The sequence below is a fragment of the Periophthalmus magnuspinnatus genome, chromosome 10, assembly GCF_009829125.3.
Source record: "Periophthalmus magnuspinnatus isolate fPerMag1 chromosome 10, fPerMag1.2.pri, whole genome shotgun sequence".
Classification (NCBI taxonomy): Eukaryota; Metazoa; Chordata; class Actinopteri; order Gobiiformes; family Gobiidae; genus Periophthalmus; species Periophthalmus magnuspinnatus.
The window spans coordinates 32,416,726-32,437,807 of NC_047135.1; the positions used below are offsets into that span (position 1 = coordinate 32,416,726).

Here is a 21,082-nt window from a genome sequence, read left to right on the forward strand (position 1 = left end):
TTTTCCCTATTGTAAACTTTGTGCGTTCCTATAGGTGGCGCACTACCACTGGTCATTGTGTTTGACATATGAATGTAATCAGTGGCAGCCAGTGTAAAGGTGATTCCAACATGTTTGGACTGACCATGTGCATCTGCTCCTGCAGAGATTTTAATAACCAATTTGGTATGGTAGGGGGCGCTATAGTGCACACTTTTCATGTGCCCAATAGTCCATAAGATCATGCATTAGTGATTCACATCTGAGCTCTCTGGACCACTGCCTGTGGCTGTGAGATGTCATCAAAGAAACAGTAAATGAAGGTGTTATTTGCCATGATGGACGTGGAAACTGTAAGGACTATTCCAGAAAAATGTATAACTTTTGAAAATCTTTGTCTCTAGATGTGGGGTGCCAAATCTGACCTCATTTGGACCAAAAACAAGGACTAGATAAGTTTCATAAAAAGGCAGTAAAAGTGACATTTCTATCCAATATGTCCGAGTTCCTGTTCACCATCGGTTCCAGTTAAACTTTAGGTCCGTCTCATGGAGCTCTATCACTGTTCTGTATTTCATGAGCCTACTCCAAAATTTGCCTGTTCCCCCTCCCAACAGGGTCCAATTTGTGTTGCTCTGGCCAATTTGGTCTTCACAGTACAGGCTATTGTGTTCAAAGATGCAGGCAGACATACTATTTAGTGTCTGTGTAATCCTTCAGCATGATCCACAGTAAAAGAAAAAATTAAGTTGACAGAATTGACATTTTCTTTTACTATAATGCTTAGTCACACTTCTTGAGATGGACTGTAGAGCAGTGTTTTTCAACCACTGTGCCGCGGCACACTAGTGTGCCGTGAGATATTGTCTGGTGTGCCGTAGGAAATTATCCAATTACGTAACTGGTCTAAAAAATATTTTTTGAAAACAAATTAATTATTATCCACAAATAATGTGCCGTTGTCGAATGTCTGCGCTGTCTAGCGATTGGCAGAGTAACCATGTAATACTCTTTCATATCAGTAGGTGGCAGCATGTAGCTAATAAGTAGCTGCTAATTGATTTCAATTTGAGACAAGAGAATTAGTGATACGTGGATGCGTCAGGTGACAGTGGCATTGTGGCTAGCGGGACTATATGGTGAGAGTGATGGAGAAGTTTTTGAAAAGGAAAGATGCTAACTTTGAACCGGACCCTGGGCAAAACTCAGACCCAGATGAAGGCCCAAGTATGAGTGGAGATCAAAAGAAAGCAAAGACGGTTAGCTCAAGCAAAACCTCTGGCGCACGGCAATACAGCGAAACCTATATTTCATTTGGATTTACTTTCACTGGAAATCCAATGAAACCGACTCCGTTGTGCTTGGTGTGTGGTGAAAAGTTATCCAACAGTGCTATGGTCCCAAGTAAGCTTAAACGGCATCTTCAAACGAAACACCCTTCACTTCAAAACAAGAATGCGGACTATTTTGTTCGCCTGCGTGAACACACGGAGAAACAGGCAACTATTATGAGAAAAACCACAAAGGTAAACGAGAGAGCCCTTAAAACTAGCTACCACGTTGCTGAACTTGTAGCTAAGTCAAAAAAGGCGTGTCTCTGCCACAGTGTGTCTTTCTTCAATTCCTGCCAGGATATCAGCTCTGTGTTCATCCAAACAGGCCCAGGTTTCACACTGAGTGAGTAGAAATATTTTATTTTATTATAAAATGCTTTTTTTGTGTTTATTTGATTCCTGTTCAAAATACTTTGATGAGAATTACTTTATATTGTAAATATAGGATGCAGAGTTTCATTTTTTAACATTTTCTGCTGATGGTGTGCCTCGTGATTTTTTCAATAAAAAAAATGTGCCTTGGCTCAAAAAAGGTTGAAATACACTGCTGTAGAGGGCTCACCCAAGTTATCCATCCTGTACTTACACAAAGTGACCGGTAGAGGTCGTGTTAGTAAAATGTATGGAAGATGTGATGACATTGTGTTTGTGATAGGTTTGCTTTGTATTTACCCAGATTTACCCTCTATAATGCAAATATTTCGGATTGGCTTCTTTGAATACTCTGTCCTAAGTCTATGCCAATTTAATTCCATCTATTACAATGTATATCTTATAAAATAAATGGATTGCATGAAATAATGCACATTTAGACAAATAAGTTCAGGACTCATCATAATTCTCTCTCAGTTAAACACATTGTATTAGTGAGTTTTAAGGTTGACTGGATTGTTGAGTCAGAGCACGTCCTGTCCCTTGCACTGTGCCTTCCAAACGAAACATCACCCGACTGGAAAGTTCCTCTGATAATGACACACTGATAACACCTTCTCAACAACAACTGTTTTCATTAGGCCTCCCACCATCAGACCAACCCGGTCTGTGAACATGCAAACAATGCTGCATATTTGAACATGTCAAAGAACAATAATAGTGTGATTAACTCAGAGCTTCTGGAGGAGGTGGATAAGCCAAAATAACAGAACAGAACATCATGGGATAACACAAGACCAGGTGTAGAGCAAAAATGTTTGTTTTTAGTTCTAAACTGTGAGCTTTTGTAGCACAGTCTACATGGAAAAATGCCCATTCAAGAAGTTTAGAGAAAAAAACACCTTGTTTATTAAAATTACTTTTCAGCAGAGCAACCTTTCATACATCCATAATGTCTGCATTATTTACAATATCCAGTGTGAAAGTGTAGCACACACAAAAAAATACATCATTAATTTGACATTCATGAGTGCTATTCAAAACAATAATATAACATTTTTCGTCTAGCAGTAGCCTAGCAGCAGCAGGTAGATGGTTTATAATGTACATTTTGTGCTATAAAGGAAGTTGCTGTGTGTCACAACCCAAAACCTCCAGCCTCAGAGCAATGTCATTGATCCAACCAAGTGGGTGTATTCGAATAAAGCGTCCGATCAGTGGGTAATCAAAAACTGTTAGAGCCTCCGTTTCTGAATCAGTGTTTCCAGTGAAGATCTGTAGAATAAATTTAGCATGAGTAGTATGATTTCAGCTTTGAACAGAGCACTAAAAATACACATGTTTCCGGTTAGAGGCTGCCTCCTGTGTAAAATTTCCCTTTATAAAAAAGAGTGAGTCACATAATGACCGAAATACCTCAAGACAGGGATTCATAAAAGTTGATCTGAAGTAGGCAAATGTAAGGCAGTGGTGAAAACAGTAATAGTAATTTGATCCAACCAAGTGGATGTTTTGATTTTAAAGGGAATAGCCACGGTGCTTGTGCCAATTTTGATTGTGGCTTTTCAAATGTAGACTCCCAGCAGTTTGATCAGTGTTCCTCTCTGCTCTTTGTCTCATTTCTAACTTTTCTAAAAGCCAAATAATTGTCATGACATAAAGTACAAAACAAAAAGAGGCTAACAGAATACCTTATCTCTGTGTGAGTCTTCCTCCAGCACACTGCTCCAGGAGTACCCGTCCTGACTGACACTGACTGAAAACTCTGTGACCATCATCTGTTTGAGGAGTGAGCGAGCTCCTTGAGTCACTACACCCGCGATGCGTCGAACTTTTCCCAAATCCACTTGTAGCCACTCATGTGGGTTGTTGTTCTATAATAAAAAAAGAGTAAAAACAAAACAAATTCAGGGCCAGCTCTGAACTTACAGTTTATATAACTGCTTTTTAGTGCTCTTTGCTTAAATGTGACAGGTCGTCATAGACTTGTAGAGCAAAACTTTTGCTGTAAGAGTAATGTAAAATATATTTCTAGTTTGAAAACTACTCAGAAAACTACACTTTTAATAAAAGCAAACTGAGTGAATGTAATGGAGTACTATCCGCCTCTCTAGAATTGAATCAACACTTCAGAGATTGTACCTTAGGCCTCCAGGCGTTGACACTGCCTTCTTGGTTGAGCCGGGCGAGGAAAGGGCTCCAGCTCCTGAACAACTTTGAATAAACTGAGGATGCAGTGATGTTGTCATCATGGATCAGCCTGGCCTGCAGCCCCAGAGGGAGAGAGCAGCCTGGCATGTGCAAAGACACATGTAGTGGTGACCATTACCCATGCAATTAGGTCAAATATTTTCTTGGTTAACATACTTACTGTTGACATCGCACCCCAGTAGTTCCATTCTTAAAGCTGGCTTTTTCTCAAAACGCACCGGATGAATCCTTACATAACGAGCCACAAAGGGTGGAGAGAAGTTGATTTCCTTTACTTTGACACTGTCAATGTTGCCCGAGAAAAGCTAAAGCCCATTGACACAAAGTATTAGTGCATGCTACAGCTATAACTAATAACTGAGTGGGGTACTTACACGGGCTTGTTTTGGGCTGTTCCCCTTGTAGTAGCTCCATGTGTCCAGGTCCATGCTGTAGGAGACATTAAAGAATGTGATGTAGTGGTCCCTCAGCTTCGCTCTCACTCCCTGTGTCTTCACTCCATGTAGGATCATGGGCCTCAGCAAATCAACCTGAACACCACCAGAATAAATATATTGTGGGTATTATTACTCTCACTGTTACCTGTTATAACACCCTCACCTGGATCCATGGCATCTTCCCTTGACCCATCCAAGCATTGATATATCCAGACTGATCCAGTCGGGCCAAACGAGGCTCCCATCCATCTATACACAGTTGTACAATCAACAAGATTATTGAACACTTAAAACAGAGAAAATGTAATTACAATAAATAGTTACCAAAATGGTTTGACGCTGTGATCTGTGAATCATCTATTCTTCCTGATTTCATTCCCAATGGGATGATGCACTCTAAAATAGAAGTAGTATAGTATAAGTATTAAACACCATATATAACAACATGTCTTTGTAATGGAAATATCTGTTCAATTAACATGAAAACTAAAGTATTTAAAAACAAAATTATATAGGCAAAAAGATGAACTGTGAACTAATATTTTTTAATGATTATACATAAGATGGTTCCCTTTTCAGATTTGCGGTAACATGTGCAATTTTTGTTGCTTGAGTAACATGAAACCACACCTTAAGCAACTTCTCATTACAAACATGCATGTACGCAATTAGGACTTGCATTAATTTCCTGGATCCTAACCTTTACTATTAATTACTACTTGTCAAACCTTAATGTACCCTAAATTAACCAACCATTGGTCTAATATAAAAGGTTTCACTTAGTGAGGGCCTGATTTCTGTCCTAACAAAGCAAAGGGTCCTCAAGAAGTGACTCTATACAGAATGATTTTCATGGGATGAAAACCCATCTACACACAATATTAGACTTACTTGGGTTGTAGACCAGTACTTTCGCCCTCATACCAGTCAGTTGGTAGTCTGCAACAGTGCATTCCACTAACCACGTGCCCACTGTTGGAGGCCTCATCTCCAGTGTACCAAAAACACCTCATTATAATTGATAGAGCAAAGACACGTTAGACATTATACTTCTCAATATTTGTGATTTTCAATAACATGCCCTTTTTGGCTCAAAGTTTACTTTCATCTGAGTTTTCCCAAATTGTTTAAATGTTTAGTAATCTTACTGTAAGTACTTCTGACTTTGAAGAAAGTAATGAAAAATTGTCTAAAAAAAAATCCATGTCTCATTATTCGGGCATTTAGCAAATACACATCATTTTTGGTAATCCCAATTGATCTAAAACAGAAAAAGTTATGTCTGATTTCATGTCAGACAATGAGGAAAAAAATGTAGGTGGCTTTTTATATAGTGTAAACTCTTGGTTTTAACTGTATAATTGACAATGTTTGCAATTTATGTTGTGTAAACAAAGTTTGTACAGCAATCAGTGTAATTATTACCAGGAAAAAGCTGATAGACCCCCATCCGATGGTCCGAACCAGTATGAACAATGAAGGGCAGACTGTGGAAGTACACGGCATGGTACTCGCCATCACTGCCCACATTAAGTAGGTGCCACCTGACCAGCTGGTGCTGAGCCACTAACAGACCAGGCAGTGTCTCTGCCACATACCCATTGATTGCTAACAGAAAGAGGAACATGCTAAATATTGCAAATGGCAAAAAATGTATGGAAATCATGTTTTTGTGTCTAACCTGCAAAGCAATTGCTGGTGTGGAACCAGGGTTCTTCACGGCTGGCTTGACATGGGGGGACACAGTATTTTTGGAGGTTCTCCTCCAGATACCAGCTCTTAGTTTCATCAAACAAGTGAAAGAGCAGCGCAAACTCCTGCACATTCTGCTCCCCCTTCAGCCCAGACTGAAGAACGCCAGGTTTGCAGATAACAAGAGGCCCAACTAACCCTGAGTGAATGTCTCTGTCCTGCAAAAAGAAAGAAACACGCTTAAGACAGAGACATGGAAGCGGCTCAGAGGCTTCTTAACTGTGCCCAAACAAACCTTATCCACTGTAGAGTAGTACGCTCCTGTCTTGCAGCCCAGTTCTTTGTCAGTGGGGCCTTGTTTCTTCGTTACTCTCAAGATGTAAGTTCTTTTCTCTCCCGGGGCCACTGCATCTCCAGGGACTCCAGGAGGGGCATCGCGAGAGTAAGTTTGACCAGAGCCAGCTCCTTGGCTCTTGTCATACACTCCTTGAATGTGAAAAGAGTAAGGCCTTGATGCTTTGTTCTTAAAGACAACCTGTCATGAAGCATAAAATGTACACTCAATTTGTGTTTTTTAGTATGAGCATTTGTCAACAAATCCTGCTGCCACAGGAACATTTGCAGACATTTCTTTGGTTGTCGATGATAGCTGATACTAGAAACAAAACTTAAAACTTAAATTTTCTTTCTCCTTCTACAATCTCCTAAAGACCCAACATGGCAGGTGAATATGCAGTGAAGCAAGACTCACTGTGAGGAGCTCATTGACCTCAGCTCTAATGAATGGTCCCATGATTCCCAGGTGTTCCTCCAGCTCTCCTCTTGGAACGGGATACTGGAAGTTTTCATCTCTGTAGGCTCGATAAACAGCTTTCTTATACTTAGGCAGGAACTTTCGCATACCACGCCGCATATCCCTAGATGGGAAGAAACAATATTAAAGGAGTTAAAAAGAAGCTTCAACTCATTTTGGAAAACATAACGTCCCAACCTGTGTTTGATAAACTGAAAAGGTTTCGTGATGCCATAGTCCCAAGTGATTTCTTCTGCAGCAATGTAATAGTGTCTGCCTCTCGTGTCACTTGATCGCATGTCCAAGTAGTCAGAGTAAAAAGAATCAGTATCATTCTCCTGCAAATAAAAGGTTGTCTTAAAGATTTTTTGTACAGAAAAATTGAAAATAAATGTGTGTGTGTATGTTGTAGTACCTGCTGGCTGTAATCATCATAATCTACAGACAGAGAAATATGTGTTGCGTTTTTAATGTCTGTGTTATTTTTGAACTGCAAATCAACGTCTGCTGTTTGGTTCTCCACGTTTGATGGAGGATAATTTAGAAGTTCTTTTAAAAGATTTCCTGTCTTCATAGATTCTTTTGGGTTCCATAAAATCTCATTGATGCCTTCAGGGTCATACGTGGTCACATTCATGTCACTAAATATTTGGTTATTTTGCTTTAGAGCTGTAGAGATATTTTGACTTTCTAAATCTTGCACATCCAACTCCCAGGATCCAGGTGATTCTCCAGACATAAGGTCATCTTCTGTCCAGTTTCCATATGTCTGTCTTTTTAACCTCACATTTTCATTCTCCGAGTCTATGTGAACTCTACTTTCCTTCAAAACATCTAATGGAATTCCTTCATCTTGTTTTTTTCTCGCTTTCACATCAGTCAATTGCGCAACTGTCACATTTTTGAGTCGGCACCTTAAAGCTTTATTTGCGTCTTTTATTTCAAACTGAGTAGCATTGATTGGCTTCTTGCACACACGAACAGTGATAGTCTCATTAAGGGGCCTTAAACCTCTGGGTCCAAAGTCTAGGTTATCTGGAAAATCAAAAATGTCTTCATCAATATCAAAAAAAGGGGAGTTCCCACTGTCACATGAAGACACTGTATAAAGTATGCTCATTCCTCTGCTTTTACGGCTACTGTCAAACGCACTGATCTCCCATTCACCTGAATAAAACAACAGTTGGTAAGTTAAAAAAGACAAGCTATGAACAAATGTTTGCAGTTATTTAGTACTGTACCATTTGCTTCTGTCTCCATTAAAACTGTAGTAGCAGTCATCGGGAAGAGTGTCAGGACTGACTGGTAGACACCTTTGTATCCAAAGAGATTCCCAGTGAAATAGACTGAGAGGAAGTTACTTTGAGTTCCCACGTTGGCAATATGCCAGAATATGACATCAGTCTGACATGTGGTGAACTGTATCCCACTGAACATGAGCCCGTTCACACCTTCACACAGGACACGTTACAAGTTACTTAAAAGCAGGTCTAATTAAGTCAAAATCAGTGTAATGGAAGTGGGATGAAAAAAAAAAAAGTGTTTGCAGCTAATAAACAAACAACCACATAGCTCATTTATAAAGTGTTATAAGATAAAGAATAGGGAATAATTATTAAAACTTACTATGAATAACATTGGATTTGTAGAACTCACTATCTGTATTGTTTACTAGTTGCTTTGATTTAATCATATTTTCTTCAAAATACCAACTTCTGTTTTCATCAAAAACAGCAAAGATCAAACTTAATTCTGTGTCTGGACTCAGCTGTGAAGACAAAAAACAACATAAATAAATGTAAAGAGCATTCCTTACATTCAGAGAGGATTTGCTACACTTACCAACCGTCCGCTTAGGTCCATGGCGTCATATTTGCAGATGAGCAACGTGCCCACCAGCCCAGAGGCCAAGTCTCTCTCTGGGGACACTGTGCTCTGATACAGCTGCATGAGACACTGGGGGTCTCCATCTAAGGGTCCGTCCTCAGCAGTGAACTTCCAGATGTATCCAAAAGTGCTGTTAGGGGGAACTCCCATTGTACGCAAGTCCTTCTCTGCTTCTGGGTTATGACAGAACAGAGGAAAACCCTTCACAGATAAATGCTGACACAGCTGATTCTGAGGTGTCAAAGAAAGTTCATACCATTTGTATTTTTCTCCAGTGGATAAACTTTGGTAAGACCATTTGGGTAGATGTTGAATGGACGAGAGGCTAAGTTCTTGAAAGTGATCTGATAACACCAGTAAAGTTGAAGCATGACGGGTAATCTTTAGTATTTCATATTTATAATATACTAAACATATGCTAAATAATATACTTACATGAAACTGATCATTGATCTTTCCTTTTAAAAATGGACCCAGCAGTGTGGTGGAGGATCCAACTCTCTTGGTGAAGGATTCATCTGAATATTCCACATAAACAACCTTTTTATATTTGTAATCAAGGTGGTGAGGGGCCTCGGGCAAGTACGGAGACTGTAACTCACTGGTGCAGTTTCAACAAATACATTAAAATAGTTACATCAAAACAGTGACATTATCAGTGGTTAGTCCATGTTTTACCTGTCGCTCGGCTTTAGATCAGAGGCATAGTTCCAGATGATTTCTTGAGCTGCAATAAAGTAGCGCCATGTTTTGGGTGACTGTCTCCTGCTGGATCTAACTTGCACTTTTGGTTTCTTGGGTTCAATGGGTTTAACGATAACATTAAAATGGTCTTGGTCATATTCATAATCATAGTCATCTTGATCATCATATTTGGCGTTACGTGGATGATGTGAGACAACATCAGGACACTTCTCCACTGTGAATAACGCGCTCATGCCAGCTAAGAGACAGACAATACAGTCATTAAAATAAAAATAATTCATAAACAAATAATACATTGAAATATTATTATAATTATTTGATGTTTTGTCGCACCATGACGATGAGCCACTATGTTACAGGTGATGGGGAAGTGACCGACAGACGTGGGTTTCATTTCTGCTGTGATGTACGTCATTGGGGCGATGTCCACGGTGACTTTACGATGGGACAGAACCTAACAAAAAAAAAAAACACAATTCAAGTTTTTGTTTTTGACTTGATCCCGTATTACTGACAGCCCCGTACCTGCAGAGTGTGGTCATGAAACTGGATGGAGTGGATGTCTGGAGCTGTCCCGACACCGATTAGATGCCAGAACACATTGCCTCGACCGTGACACAAAGTCAGACCTACACACAAACAAATAAAGAAATGTAAGACGCAGACGAGTATAACATATGTTGAATGAAGACTGAGTTACTTGCCAGGTAAGGTGGAGTTGATGTATCCATTTATAGTGTGGTATTCCTTCCGGGTGTCGCTTTTCCTGAATCCCTCTCTGCTTCTTCTCTCCCCAACTTCTCCGTACCAGCTCCGGGACTCATCAAAAACAGCAAACATCAAAACAAAAGCTGGATTTCTCCTCTCTCCATCCTCTGTGAAGGCATCTAGGAAAAAAAAAAAAAAAAAAAGGTTGAATCTTTTAGTAAATATTTCAGACTATGAGATGCATTTATTCCACTGACTTGGTTTGCAGATGAGCAGTGCACCGATGAGTCCGGAGTTCATATCCCGGACTGTGTCGACTCGGGATGAGTAAGAGTACGTGAGACAGTCGGGGTCACTTTGGGTAGGACCATCTCTAATACTGATATCCCACACGTACTCATAGTATCCGCCCGGAGAAACAACATCATCCTCTTTCTCCAGACCGGCTGTGGAGTCCTCATAGCTGGCTCCTACAACGGCAGAGGTGGATGAAGTACTCAAACTTGTTACTTAAGTAAAAGTACAGATACAGACAAAAAATCAACTTAAGTAAAAGTATTTAAGTATCTGTTTTGAGATGTAAAAGTATTTCACACAAGTGTTAAATGTATCAGAAACACAACTCACAAACTAGGAACTTGGTGATAAAGTGCAACATAAAAACATTGACTAATAATAATATAAAAAAGTAGAAATATAGCTATTATAATAAAACATATATAAACATACAGTGCAAACATGACATACTAATGTGACTGGTATTATAAAGCGATATTGATTCAAAAATGATACATATTTTGGTCAATGGTAAGAATATAAATCAATGTCTTAATTTTTCTTATGAATTTTGTGTATTCATTTTTGTTTTTGCTCAAAGCCAAAGCGTGTACAGGAAAACTTTAGTCAGGATGTTTCCACGAACATGGTAAAAAAAACCTCCTCAAATCATATGAAAAGTACTTTTTACTTTTCAATCCAGTTCAAAAATGCAGCAGAGTAGAAAGTACAGACACCTGCCCTCAAATACTGAAGTAAAAGTAAAAAGTATCCACTGTAAAATGTGCTTAAGTAAAATACAGATATCTCAAAATTCTACTTAGGTACAGTACTTTATTACTTTTACTTTGGTACCTCCCATCACCGCCTAAACACAACATCCTCAGTAATTCCTCTTTATGTTTTATACTTTGTTTTTATTCTTTGTTCATTATTTTGTCATTCCAGCGTCGTTAGAATATAGTTATAGTTATAATTTCACAAACATCTGCATTTTAAATAGATCTTTCAGACCAGAGGATGATGGACAAAGATCTTTCCAATGTTGTATGTAAATGAACCTGCTTCTTTAGGCCTATGTGTGTATTTTTCTCTGTATTACTAAATGAAATGCCTTATTGACGACACAAATAAAGTGAAATCATCCATGTTGTGAAGGACATTATTGTTCAGAAAACGTTTCTAGCTGAGCAGAGTGATAACGGCTTTTCTTCCGGTTGGTATTACTTTAAATTGCAGATATGTTTCAACAAAAAAAAAAAAAACACAATTTCAACAGAAACTAAACACTAGTGTAAATTCTCTGTGGACTTAAGATAATGGTGACGGTTGGTGTCAGGATCTGATGAAACTTGCTCTGTGGTCCGCTGCTTTATTTCTAAATCTCTAAATATATTTTATTTTACAGCAGGTCAGACACAAACATGAGTTAATAAATGTGGGCTGGAACGTTAAAAGGCTGTGTGATTCTTGGACTGGAATAATCTCAGGTTGTGAAGTGTGGTACCTTCAGATTGTTTCCAGTATGTGACTCCCACTGGGCTGATACTGAAGGGCTGAGAGGCCAGGTTTTTGAAATGGACCACCACCGTGTCCCCAGCCTGTGCCACGATCACTGGACCCAGTAAACCTGCAAATAAACCAGACATTATACCTGTGGATTGCAAAACATGTTCTCAAGAAAATACAGCAAAATCTTTAAAGAGCATACCTGACCATGGGGGTCTGGGCTTTGGGACAGTGTAAGTCCCGTCTGTGTACTCCCTGTAAACAGCCTTGATATATTTTTGAACAGTATCTTTATATAATTTTCTGCAAATTAAAAAAAACAACAACAACACATTAACATGAACATAAACATTTTTAAAAATCTATCAATGATCAAATCTAAAATCATCATCTTAAACTGACTTGTGGTTGGGCGCAGAGTGCGCGCTCTCCAGGTGCGTGTAGTCCCATCCTATTTCCACAGCTGCAACATAATAATGTCTGACCACAGCCCCGACAGGAGCCACACTCAAACTGAAGAGAGCTGCCAGAAAAATGAAAGCAGTCTCCATTACTTCAGTTTTAGGTCCAAGAACAAGCAGCTCTCTGAGACCTGAAGCGCGCGCAGCGGGTTTTAAAGGAGGGGCACGCGCTCCCGAGGACACCGCTCTCACGTGCACGTGGTGTGGACCAAACATGAGCAGAGTACTGTCAAAATGTATGTAGAACAAGAATACTGAATACCCGGGTTCAAATGTATTATATAAGTATTCTGTTGTATTCTGAATACTTGAAATACTTTTACTTATCATACAAAATATGACATATCATTACAAACAGATTTATTATCGTTGTACTGTTTGTTATGCAATAAGTTATGTCTAATTTGAGAATAAAAAATCAACACATCACCAAAAAAACTTCCTCTTTTTCATCACCAAAACCGCAGCTTAAAACCAAAACTACACAAAGAAACACCACAATGTTTTAATCTGAATCAGTCTAAATTGAAGATGAATGAATAGTTATTCAGAATGAGTTTTCAGAATAGGTACTGTCTGTATGTGCTCAGTCTGATGCGTCAAAGAGGAAAGTTCAGAATGAAGCGAGAATAATTCGTGAATTACATCACTGAGTGTGGGCCAACAGAAGAGAAACAAAGTGTTCTGGAGTTTGAGTTAGGCCTAGAACAATTTAATCAAGTTTGGCTTCATGACTTTATATCAATAGTAGATTATAAGTGGGTTAAAATACCCTTCAGAGCCAGACACATCTAAAAGAGCATAGTACGCCCCCTTGTGGGTAAAACGTGCTCTACACTCATGGTACACAAGTAAAAACTCAACATTATAACATGATGGCCAATTTTAATGTATAAAAATATAAATAGACAGTAAAAACAAGACCAATAATTAATGCGTCTTCAGAGATTAAAGGCTCGGAGTATGCAGTGGAACAAACACACACACAAATACATAAGAGCAAAGTTTTAAACTGGGAGCCATAGTAATTCATAGTTTCAGTTCGTTGACTTCTATAATCTGTTGTAGGATGTTGTCCACGTCGGTTGTCTCCAGACTTATGCCTGACAGGTCCAGTTGAGGCAGCAGTGATGTGAGCAGCACCAACACATTGTTCCGGATGCTCTGAAGTTTGTGCTGTCCCAACCTGGTCACAAAACACACGGTTAAGTCTCTATTCTGAGCACAAAAAGTCCCATTCGAGTAAGTAGGGCTAGTATTGATTGTTGAAACATACGTGGCGTTCTGGTCTTCATTTTCAGGAGTCTTCAGGTTGTCGTTCTTCTCTCGTTTCTGCTCCGGATCCTTAAATCCACACATCGATCGAGAACTTTGAATCGTCGCTTCATGGAGTTTGGGAGTGTTGCTGCCACATGAAACTGATTTCTAATGAACAAAAGAAATACGTTTACTATTATTTTTGCTATTAGCTGTCACAGAAACATTGCCAACAAAGCAAACATTGATGGTATTTCGATAATACTTGATGCTCACCTCAGTTATTTCAGCTTGACACCCGATCTCTCTGGTTGGAACCGTTCTCTGCTCTTCATTTAGGCTCTTGGCGTCAGAAGTCGTCATCGTTCCTTGAGTTTTCTTGATAATTTCCAACCCAAGTAACTGTCGTAACTTGTGGCTCTCACATTCCAGCTGTTTCAGTCGTTTCATTCTCGTTCCTCGGCTTTCCTCCTGTGGTACTAGCGGCAGGTTGAGGTTGTAGTTTTGACTCCTGCGTTCCTCTGTAGTCTCGTCTGAAGGACCCGGCTTCTTGTGGTCCTTATCCTTGGGTAAATCTCGCTTTTTGTAAAGACGCAATTTCTTCTCTATGAGTTGAAATGGTTCATCTGATTTCCTCTTAATGCTGCAGCAGAAAGTTAATAACATGTTTGAGCTTTGGCAATCAGTACTTACGGAGTGGTGTAGTAAATATATATAACCTTACAAATAATAAACAAAGGTGGAATGTAACAAAGTAAAAGTAGTAAAGAACAAATTTTAGATATCTACTTTATTTCAGTACATTTTAAAGGGGATACTTTCTACTTTTACTTCACTACATTTCAGAGCAGTATCTGTACTTTTCTTCTCCACTACATTTTTGCACAGAACTGAAAAATAAACGTTTTTTTATTATTGTTTGAGACCTGCTGAAAAGTCTGAGGGTTTATTTTTAACGCTTTAAAAATAAACCCTCAGCCAAATTACAAATAAAAAAAGATTGTTCAACTGTTGGAACAAAATTCAGCACAAATCTTGATCAAAATCACTACATTTGGAGCTTTATAAGACTCAAAATATGCCTAAAATACTTGACGTTTTTACTCTCGTGCCAAGCCAAGTGCATTTTTAAACGGGTATTTTGATACTTTGACTTAATTCAATTTTTTCATGTGATAGTTTTACTTTTACTTGGGTTTTGTTTTTATTTTTGCTGCGGTATCTGTACTTCTACTTAAATAACACGACTGAGTACTTCTTCCACCACTCCATAACAACAATAATTATACAAAACATATTAAAAAAATGATGTACCTTTCAAGGACCATGGGCTCATCGTCTTTTTGAAGGGTTCGCTGTTGCTCCGTGGGCGTTTCAGAGGTCGTTCCTTTAATTTGGCCCTGTTTGTGTGTAATGCTTGGCTCCGATGCTTCTGTGTTGTGTTTGTGTGTAGCGTGTGCAGTGTGTTTGTCTGTTGTGAGATGTGTACTCGTGCTGTCTGCCTCTGGTCCCTGGTCTTCGTTCATGTTCTCTGTTCCCTCTGAGAGTGAGGGTGAGCAGGGCCCTGCTTCTGTTGATTCATCACTGGACGGGACGGGGTCTGAAAAACTGTGGGCGGGGCTTTTGGGCCTTGATTTGACAGGCTGGATAAAAGGAAAACAAAATCAGATCAACTCAAATCTTGCAGAAATGTAACAATGTAGATTTCGATTTACCTTTGGCGATTTGTCTCGTTTTTTACGCCTGGAATATTCTCTGTTGAAAATACAAATGCCACATAAATATCTTTCACGATAGGTTTTGTTTCTTTTAATTCTCTTGAAATAATTTGTTAAAAGCATAAGTTAATCTGTAGTATTCTTGTGTTACTACATTTTAACTAAATATAATATCTGCTTGGCTGTAAATTTCATGTTTTAACTAAATAAATTCAAGAAATTCTTTGCATCAGTATGAAATGTCATCATGATCTCAAACAGCATGATGATTTTTCACCGTTAAAACTGTAATGCAACTACTTTAAGCTTTTAAGGAAGTAAGTTTAAGGAAGTGCTCACACACTGAAAATGAAAATGCAGTGCGAGATTACTACACGGAAACAGGGGAAACCACATAGTGACATGTTAGTTGACATCAGGTCAATGAAAAAAGAAAAAAAAAAACGAACAGTGAACAAACTCACATAGACCACTGGCTGTCATTTTGTTTTACCGTTTAGAGTGGTTCTTATTGTAACTCGCTGTCAACAGGTCCTCAGTGTCATTCGTTTCCTCTTGACTTGAGCAGCTTCTAAAGAAAAGAACACATTTTGTCCAAGAAAATGAATTATTATTACAGATTTTTGAGCAGTAGACTAAAATCCTGGCTACGTTTCAAAGTTCCCTACCTGTAGCGTGGGTTTGGGTTTTGACTGCAGTTCCAGTTTTCAGGAACAACAGTGTAGTGACCAACTGGGACGCTCCTCCATTTCAGGCACTCCTCACATTGTAACCACATGGGACCACTGCAAGAGCGCCACAAGACAAGAATGAACAGAACTGACCTCCTGTTGTTGTTGTTGTTTTTTTTTTGTTGTGAGAATAGACATTAAGGAGACAAAATAGATAAATACAAATCATCACTCATCATCACTCACTTTTCCACACTTCCTTTGTGCGTGACGCTCTTCTGTTCTTCTGCTGCCGGCTCAGATTCTCTCTCTTTAGGCTTTTCTTTCACCTCTTTCCAGTAGTCGTTAAGTTTTATCCCCAAAGCACCAAGCGTTAGTCTTAAATACAAAACGTTGACATCAAATCATGAAATTGCCATCATGTTTAACCATTTTCCAGCACGGTTGTTGTACCTGTACTCCTTTGTATATTCAAAATCTTGCTTGTTGTGAGCGGGTTTCAGAAAGTCACACTCGATAATCCCAATGACGCCTATGCCTGCTCTTTGTCCAGAGGTCTGTTTGAAATAAAACAGATGCATTTATACACACACGCGCTCGAAGTAAAAGTTTATCTGCTTCGTACCTTTAGCTGGCAGCCCACTTTTTCATAAGCCTTGATGAGACGGTTCTTGTGATACATCATCATGCCGTAATATTCCCTGCTTTTCTTGTTTATGCCAAAAGTCACCTTCACTTTGTCTTTCTGGTGAACTCGAGTTAAGTTTCTCACGACTGGATGTGACCAAATAATACAAAATCTTTAGATCGCTGCTGTTTATTTTCTTTCCGGTGCAAACGTAAAGTGAAAGGATACGCTAAAGTGGGGTTTGTACACATCATACTCGACGTGCGCCAGCTGCTGTGACACCATCTTTGTCGGGATCATTTTTCCTCTCAAGATAATCTGTATCCTTGGTCTCAGGTACAAAATACTAAGGTAGGCCTGCAATACAAACATGTTAATTATTAAACAATGGCTTTGATGTTCATCTAAAGCCATTCAATAAAACACAGATCAAAATATAAAAGGATATAGTGTGGAACTTCAATGACGTTTAAAATTCAAAATCTGACAAAAGGGCCCATGTTATACTATTTTCTGATCTGTTATAATGTTTTCTCATCACAAACCGACCTGGAGTTGTGTTTTGGTTCATTCACATGTGTTCTTCTCTCAAACTGAAAGTGCTCCACTGTGTTTTTAAACTCCACACACCTTAACTAGAATCATTTCAGATGATTTCCGCTCTGGAATTGCAAATCTCTAAAGGTAAAAGGAGCTGTTAACTTGAAAACTACTGCTTCATGACATGACAAGGTGGAACGGAGCATTTTGAGTTTGGAGATGTTACAGACTAATAATAAAGTGTTACTCAAACATGTGTGAATGAAACAAAACACAACTCTGGGTATGTTTTTTGAGGAGGTAACAACATCATAACATGGTCTAAATCTCTCAACGCTCCATTTTGCGTGATATAGGACCTTTAAACTAAGTCTACCTAGTACAGATAAAAAACTATTTCACAAATAAATACATTACATATTATTTTGTGACATCTGATCTTCCTATTCAAGACTGGAACTACACATATTCACCTTTTGAAATCAGTCTGTTATATTTTAGATATTGTCTAAACTAAAATTACAATGACCTTTCTTGTCAAATCAAGTCAAACATAAAGACGTATTATAGTGACTCTGAAACATGTTTAACCTTCTGTTGCATGTTGAGGTGTAATAGTACACAGCTCGGAGCCTAAAACATAGTGACAAGCTCATCTTGGTTGCAGAGAATGTGGATTAGCAGAAAAATGCTTTATGTAATGCTTGTCAGTCAAAACCACCATCTACTTTTACAATGGAAACACTGTAAATAAGCAGCGGGCTCATGTGACATTTTGTGCGTTACCTTGAGACTGTAATGCATGTCCGGAATGTTCTGTACTCCACTGTCTTTCAAACTTTTCTGTAGCTCTTTTATTTGGATCTCGGGCAAGCGGAAGTCTGTCGGATCAGTCTCAAAGTCCATTTCGGGATTACCGTCTTTGGCCCTTTGGATAAAATGATATGTCTATTGATGTTTCAACAGTGCTCTCGTGGATAACTGTAGACTAAGTGAGTGTTCAGACAGTATTAATGAGAAGATCAGGAACAAGTTTAAGATAGTACATAACAGAATAGTAAAAGTTATACCTGCGTAAATTCCAAATGAGTATCTTTGTGCCTTTATTTGAAGGGATGGAGTCAAAGTGAGTCTGGATCTGCTCTTGGGACGAGACGATGGAGTGCTTTAGGATCGCCGCCAAACTGGCCTCAGAGTCCTCAGTTACCACTAGTGACTGTGAGGTTGGTTATGGTCATTAACACACGCGCTGTATTAGCTCTTGTTGAGATGCACAAACACGGATGCAACGTAAACATCTTTTCACACAAAACATAAAGGATATTGGTTTGCTGGTTAAAAGGAACAATAGGAACGATGACACTCTGGGCCTTGATGTTTTCCAGGTAGGTCTGAGAGAGCATTCCCACAGACTGGCAGCCTCCGCTCTTAGTGAAGATAAGTGCATCTCGGCCAAGACGCATGGACCCCGACTTGAAGCCATTCCCATAGACACCAATGGCTGGCACACTTGTCCTTCCTCCTCTTTTGTCTGTGAAGCCAAAGCTAAATGCAGAATGTCAGTAAGGAATAGTCCGGGTCAGGTATTTGCATAATCCATCAAACATTTACATCTCGTCACAACAGGAGCTTCTGGCCACAGGCAGTGATACCTTTAAACAATGCACTTTAAAGGTCCTGTATTACGCAAAATTGGCTCTTGTGACGTTTAAGCTATGTTAGAATGTTGTTAACTCTTCAAAAACAGACCTGGAGTTGTGTTTTGTTTCACTCACACACGTTTGAGTAACCCTTTATTATTAGTCTGTCTACATCTCCAAAGCTTAAAATGCTCTGTTCCACCTTGTGACATCATGAAGTGGTCGATTTCAAGTTAACAGCTAGTTTTTAAATTTAGTTTAGTAGTAGTGAGCTGAAATCATTCAAATGATTCTAGTGAAGGTGTATGGAGTTTAAAAGCACAGTGGAGCATGACGTCACAAGGTGGAACAGAGTGTTTTCAGTTTGAGAGAAGAACTCAGCCTAAATATACAGGGTTTGTGTGTTAAACTTGTGTGAATGAAACAAAACACAACTCCAGGTCTGTTTGTGATGAGGAAACAACGTTATAATAACATAGATCAGAAAATAGAGTAATATGAGCCCCTTAAAACTGCAACAGGCACTTTAATCTGTACATCTTTGGCTAAATTATGTATTCATTTATATCTTTCAATACTTCAATGTGTTTTTTTATACTGCACAAGGCAAAGAAAGTGAAACTGAAAGTCATACACACGAGTTGGATAATTCATGAAAAGAAACATGTGACTCTGTGATCTGAACATAAACAAATAGCAGCATGTTATGAATGTGAATAAAAGCCTTTCTGTGCATGTCTTCCTCTAAAGCCGCACTGCCGCATGTGTCTTGTACCTGAGCATCTTATGCAGCTTGTTGGGTGTCATTCCACCGCCATTATCAGTGAATGTCATGCAGAGGTGATCTGCCTCTTCATGAACATTGATCCAGATCTGTTTAGCGAACACACCGGGATCTGCAGCATTGTCTGTGGAAAAATAAAGATTATGCATTGCATTTTTACATTATTGTAAATGCACTTTACATGATTTGAATTGCTTGGTGCACACAACAGGCTACAGCGTTTAGCCACTAACACTTCTTTCATCTTGCAAGGAAGAGAAAGAGGAAGTGCTCTATAAGCACTGTGGCGTTCTTACAAAAACTTTAAACTAAACTCTGCATAAAAACTGTCAAATCAATGTGTATTTGACTTACCTATTAACTCCGCCACAGCACTAAAGGGCCAGGTGTGACTGGTCGAGTTGCTGTTCAGGAAGGTCGGGCACATCTGCCATAACAAATACGTAGAACAGAAGTTTGTAATCTGTGTCTGTGTGAATGGTGCCGGGTACTTACCGAACTCAGCCGAATGCCTTGCTCTGTGTAGTTCGCCATATTCCTCAATTGTCGTCTCAATTATCCTTCAGAGCGGAGTTCAATGATCAGGGAACTCAACTGACAAATGGTGGGCGTACACATACACAGTTTATAAGGAAGTTCACGAGCGCATAAGAGCGCAGGTCACTCGAGAAGGCATGACAAACGACGCCATTCGTATTGTTTACAAGCCAACAGTCTCCCATTGACTGGATCCTTTACGCGCACAGAGCGCACTGTGACATGTCTGTGGTGTTGGACACTTTACGCACACATAGCGCACGTCTGTGATGTTGGACGCGTGCTTTACGCACGCACAGCGTACTATAACATGTCTGTAATGTTGGACACTTTACGCACACATAGCGCACTGTAACGTGTCTGATGTTGGACACTTTACGCACACAGAGCGCACTTACAGCAGATGTTCCTAAACGTGTCACGCGCTTTTTGGCTCCTTCTAGGATGACATCACCGTAGAGAGGCTGGTGGTAGGACAGTTTGTAGGACAAGTTTGTCGAGTTAACGGACAGACTTTGTTAAGACCAATGTTGTTCTTTTTTTTAACCATAAAGTATTTGCGGTTTGATGAATGAAAATGACAAAGTGGGCGAAGCGACTCATTTGTGAATAAAAGGCTAGATTACTGATATAATAAAAATGACATTCCTTGGGCTTATAATATGACCCAGCAAAGAATAAAGAATTCTGTGTAAACCCTCAGTCGTCCAGGTCTGATCCAAAGTAAAAGAAAAAATCAATTCTGTCAACTGGGCTAAACGTTTTTGAGTGAAGGCGTTAGGCTGCTCATTCAAGCTGCTTCTTCAGCTGTGGTCAGGTTACTGCTGCACACTGCCTTATCTGTGGTCTTATATCTGTCTGAAGGGAGGAGCTAACTACACTGACACTAACACACCCGTTTTTTAATGGTTTCTGTTTGTTGGCCAGGTCTGTTGAGCTACTT

At 39.3% G+C, this 21,082-nt stretch overlaps 2 protein-coding genes across 2 annotated transcripts; both read right to left on the reverse strand.

Annotated features, from left to right (window-relative positions):
* Positions 1 to 2,775: 2,775 nt before the first annotated feature.
* f8 (coagulation factor VIII, procoagulant component) lies at positions 2,776 to 12,454 on the reverse strand. Its single transcript, XM_033973759.2, has 27 exons — positions 12,306 to 12,454; positions 12,106 to 12,206; positions 11,902 to 12,024; positions 10,376 to 10,588; positions 10,115 to 10,297; positions 9,936 to 10,039; positions 9,744 to 9,864; positions 9,384 to 9,648; positions 9,141 to 9,306; positions 8,962 to 9,049; positions 8,661 to 8,878; positions 8,445 to 8,586; positions 8,060 to 8,269; positions 7,234 to 7,985; positions 7,017 to 7,156; positions 6,777 to 6,942; positions 6,321 to 6,560; positions 6,015 to 6,243; positions 5,759 to 5,941; positions 5,225 to 5,341; positions 4,658 to 4,729; positions 4,497 to 4,582; positions 4,271 to 4,426; positions 4,057 to 4,201; positions 3,828 to 3,976; positions 3,377 to 3,559; positions 2,776 to 2,960 (listed from the first exon to the last, which is right to left on the reverse strand). The coding sequence occupies exons 1-27, from the start codon at positions 12,452 to 12,454 to the stop codon at positions 2,802 to 2,804; spliced, it is 4,860 nt and encodes a 1,619-aa protein (XP_033829650.1). The 3' UTR covers positions 2,776 to 2,801.
* A 782-nt stretch (positions 12,455 to 13,236) lies between these two features.
* On the reverse strand, positions 13,237 to 20,195 carry zgc:152774 (uncharacterized protein LOC553526 homolog). The gene is made up of 17 exons (XM_055224927.1): positions 20,098 to 20,195; positions 19,957 to 20,029; positions 19,594 to 19,726; positions 18,503 to 18,723; positions 18,249 to 18,396; positions 17,965 to 18,106; positions 16,867 to 16,995; positions 16,636 to 16,755; positions 16,464 to 16,567; positions 16,257 to 16,388; positions 16,008 to 16,124; positions 15,833 to 15,910; positions 15,337 to 15,376; positions 14,936 to 15,264; positions 13,898 to 14,264; positions 13,641 to 13,789; positions 13,237 to 13,550 (listed from the first exon to the last, which is right to left on the reverse strand). The coding sequence occupies exons 1-17, from the start codon at positions 20,134 to 20,136 to the stop codon at positions 13,394 to 13,396; spliced, it is 2,478 nt and encodes an 825-aa protein (XP_055080902.1). The 5' UTR covers positions 20,137 to 20,195; the 3' UTR covers positions 13,237 to 13,393.
* Positions 20,196 to 21,082: the final 887 nt, after the last annotated feature.

Bases quoted from the DNA above. Each gene is read 5' to 3' on its own strand.
- f8 (XM_033973759.2), bottom strand. From the start codon at position 12,454: ATGGAGACTGCTTTCATTTTTCTGGCAGCTCTCTTCAGTTTGAGTGTG. The intron at 9,307-9,383 runs GTAAAACATGGA...AAACTGCACCAG, and splicing joins GATCTAAAGCCGAGCGACAG to TGAGTTACAGTCTCCGTACT. The intron at 8,270-8,444 runs GTAAGTTTTAAT...TCCTGTGTGAAG, and splicing joins CAAATCCAATGTTATTCATA to GTGTGAACGGGCTCATGTTC.
- zgc:152774 (XM_055224927.1), bottom strand. From the start codon at position 20,136: ATGGCGAACTACACAGAGCAAGGCATTCGGCTGAGTTCG. The intron at 18,107-18,248 runs GTATAACTTTTA...TTTTATCCAAAG, and splicing joins CTCATTTGGAATTTACGCAG to GGCCAAAGACGGTAATCCCG. The intron at 15,911-16,007 runs GTAGGGAACTTT...TCTTTTCTTTAG, and splicing joins AACCCAAACCCACGCTACAG to AAGCTGCTCAAGTCAAGAGG.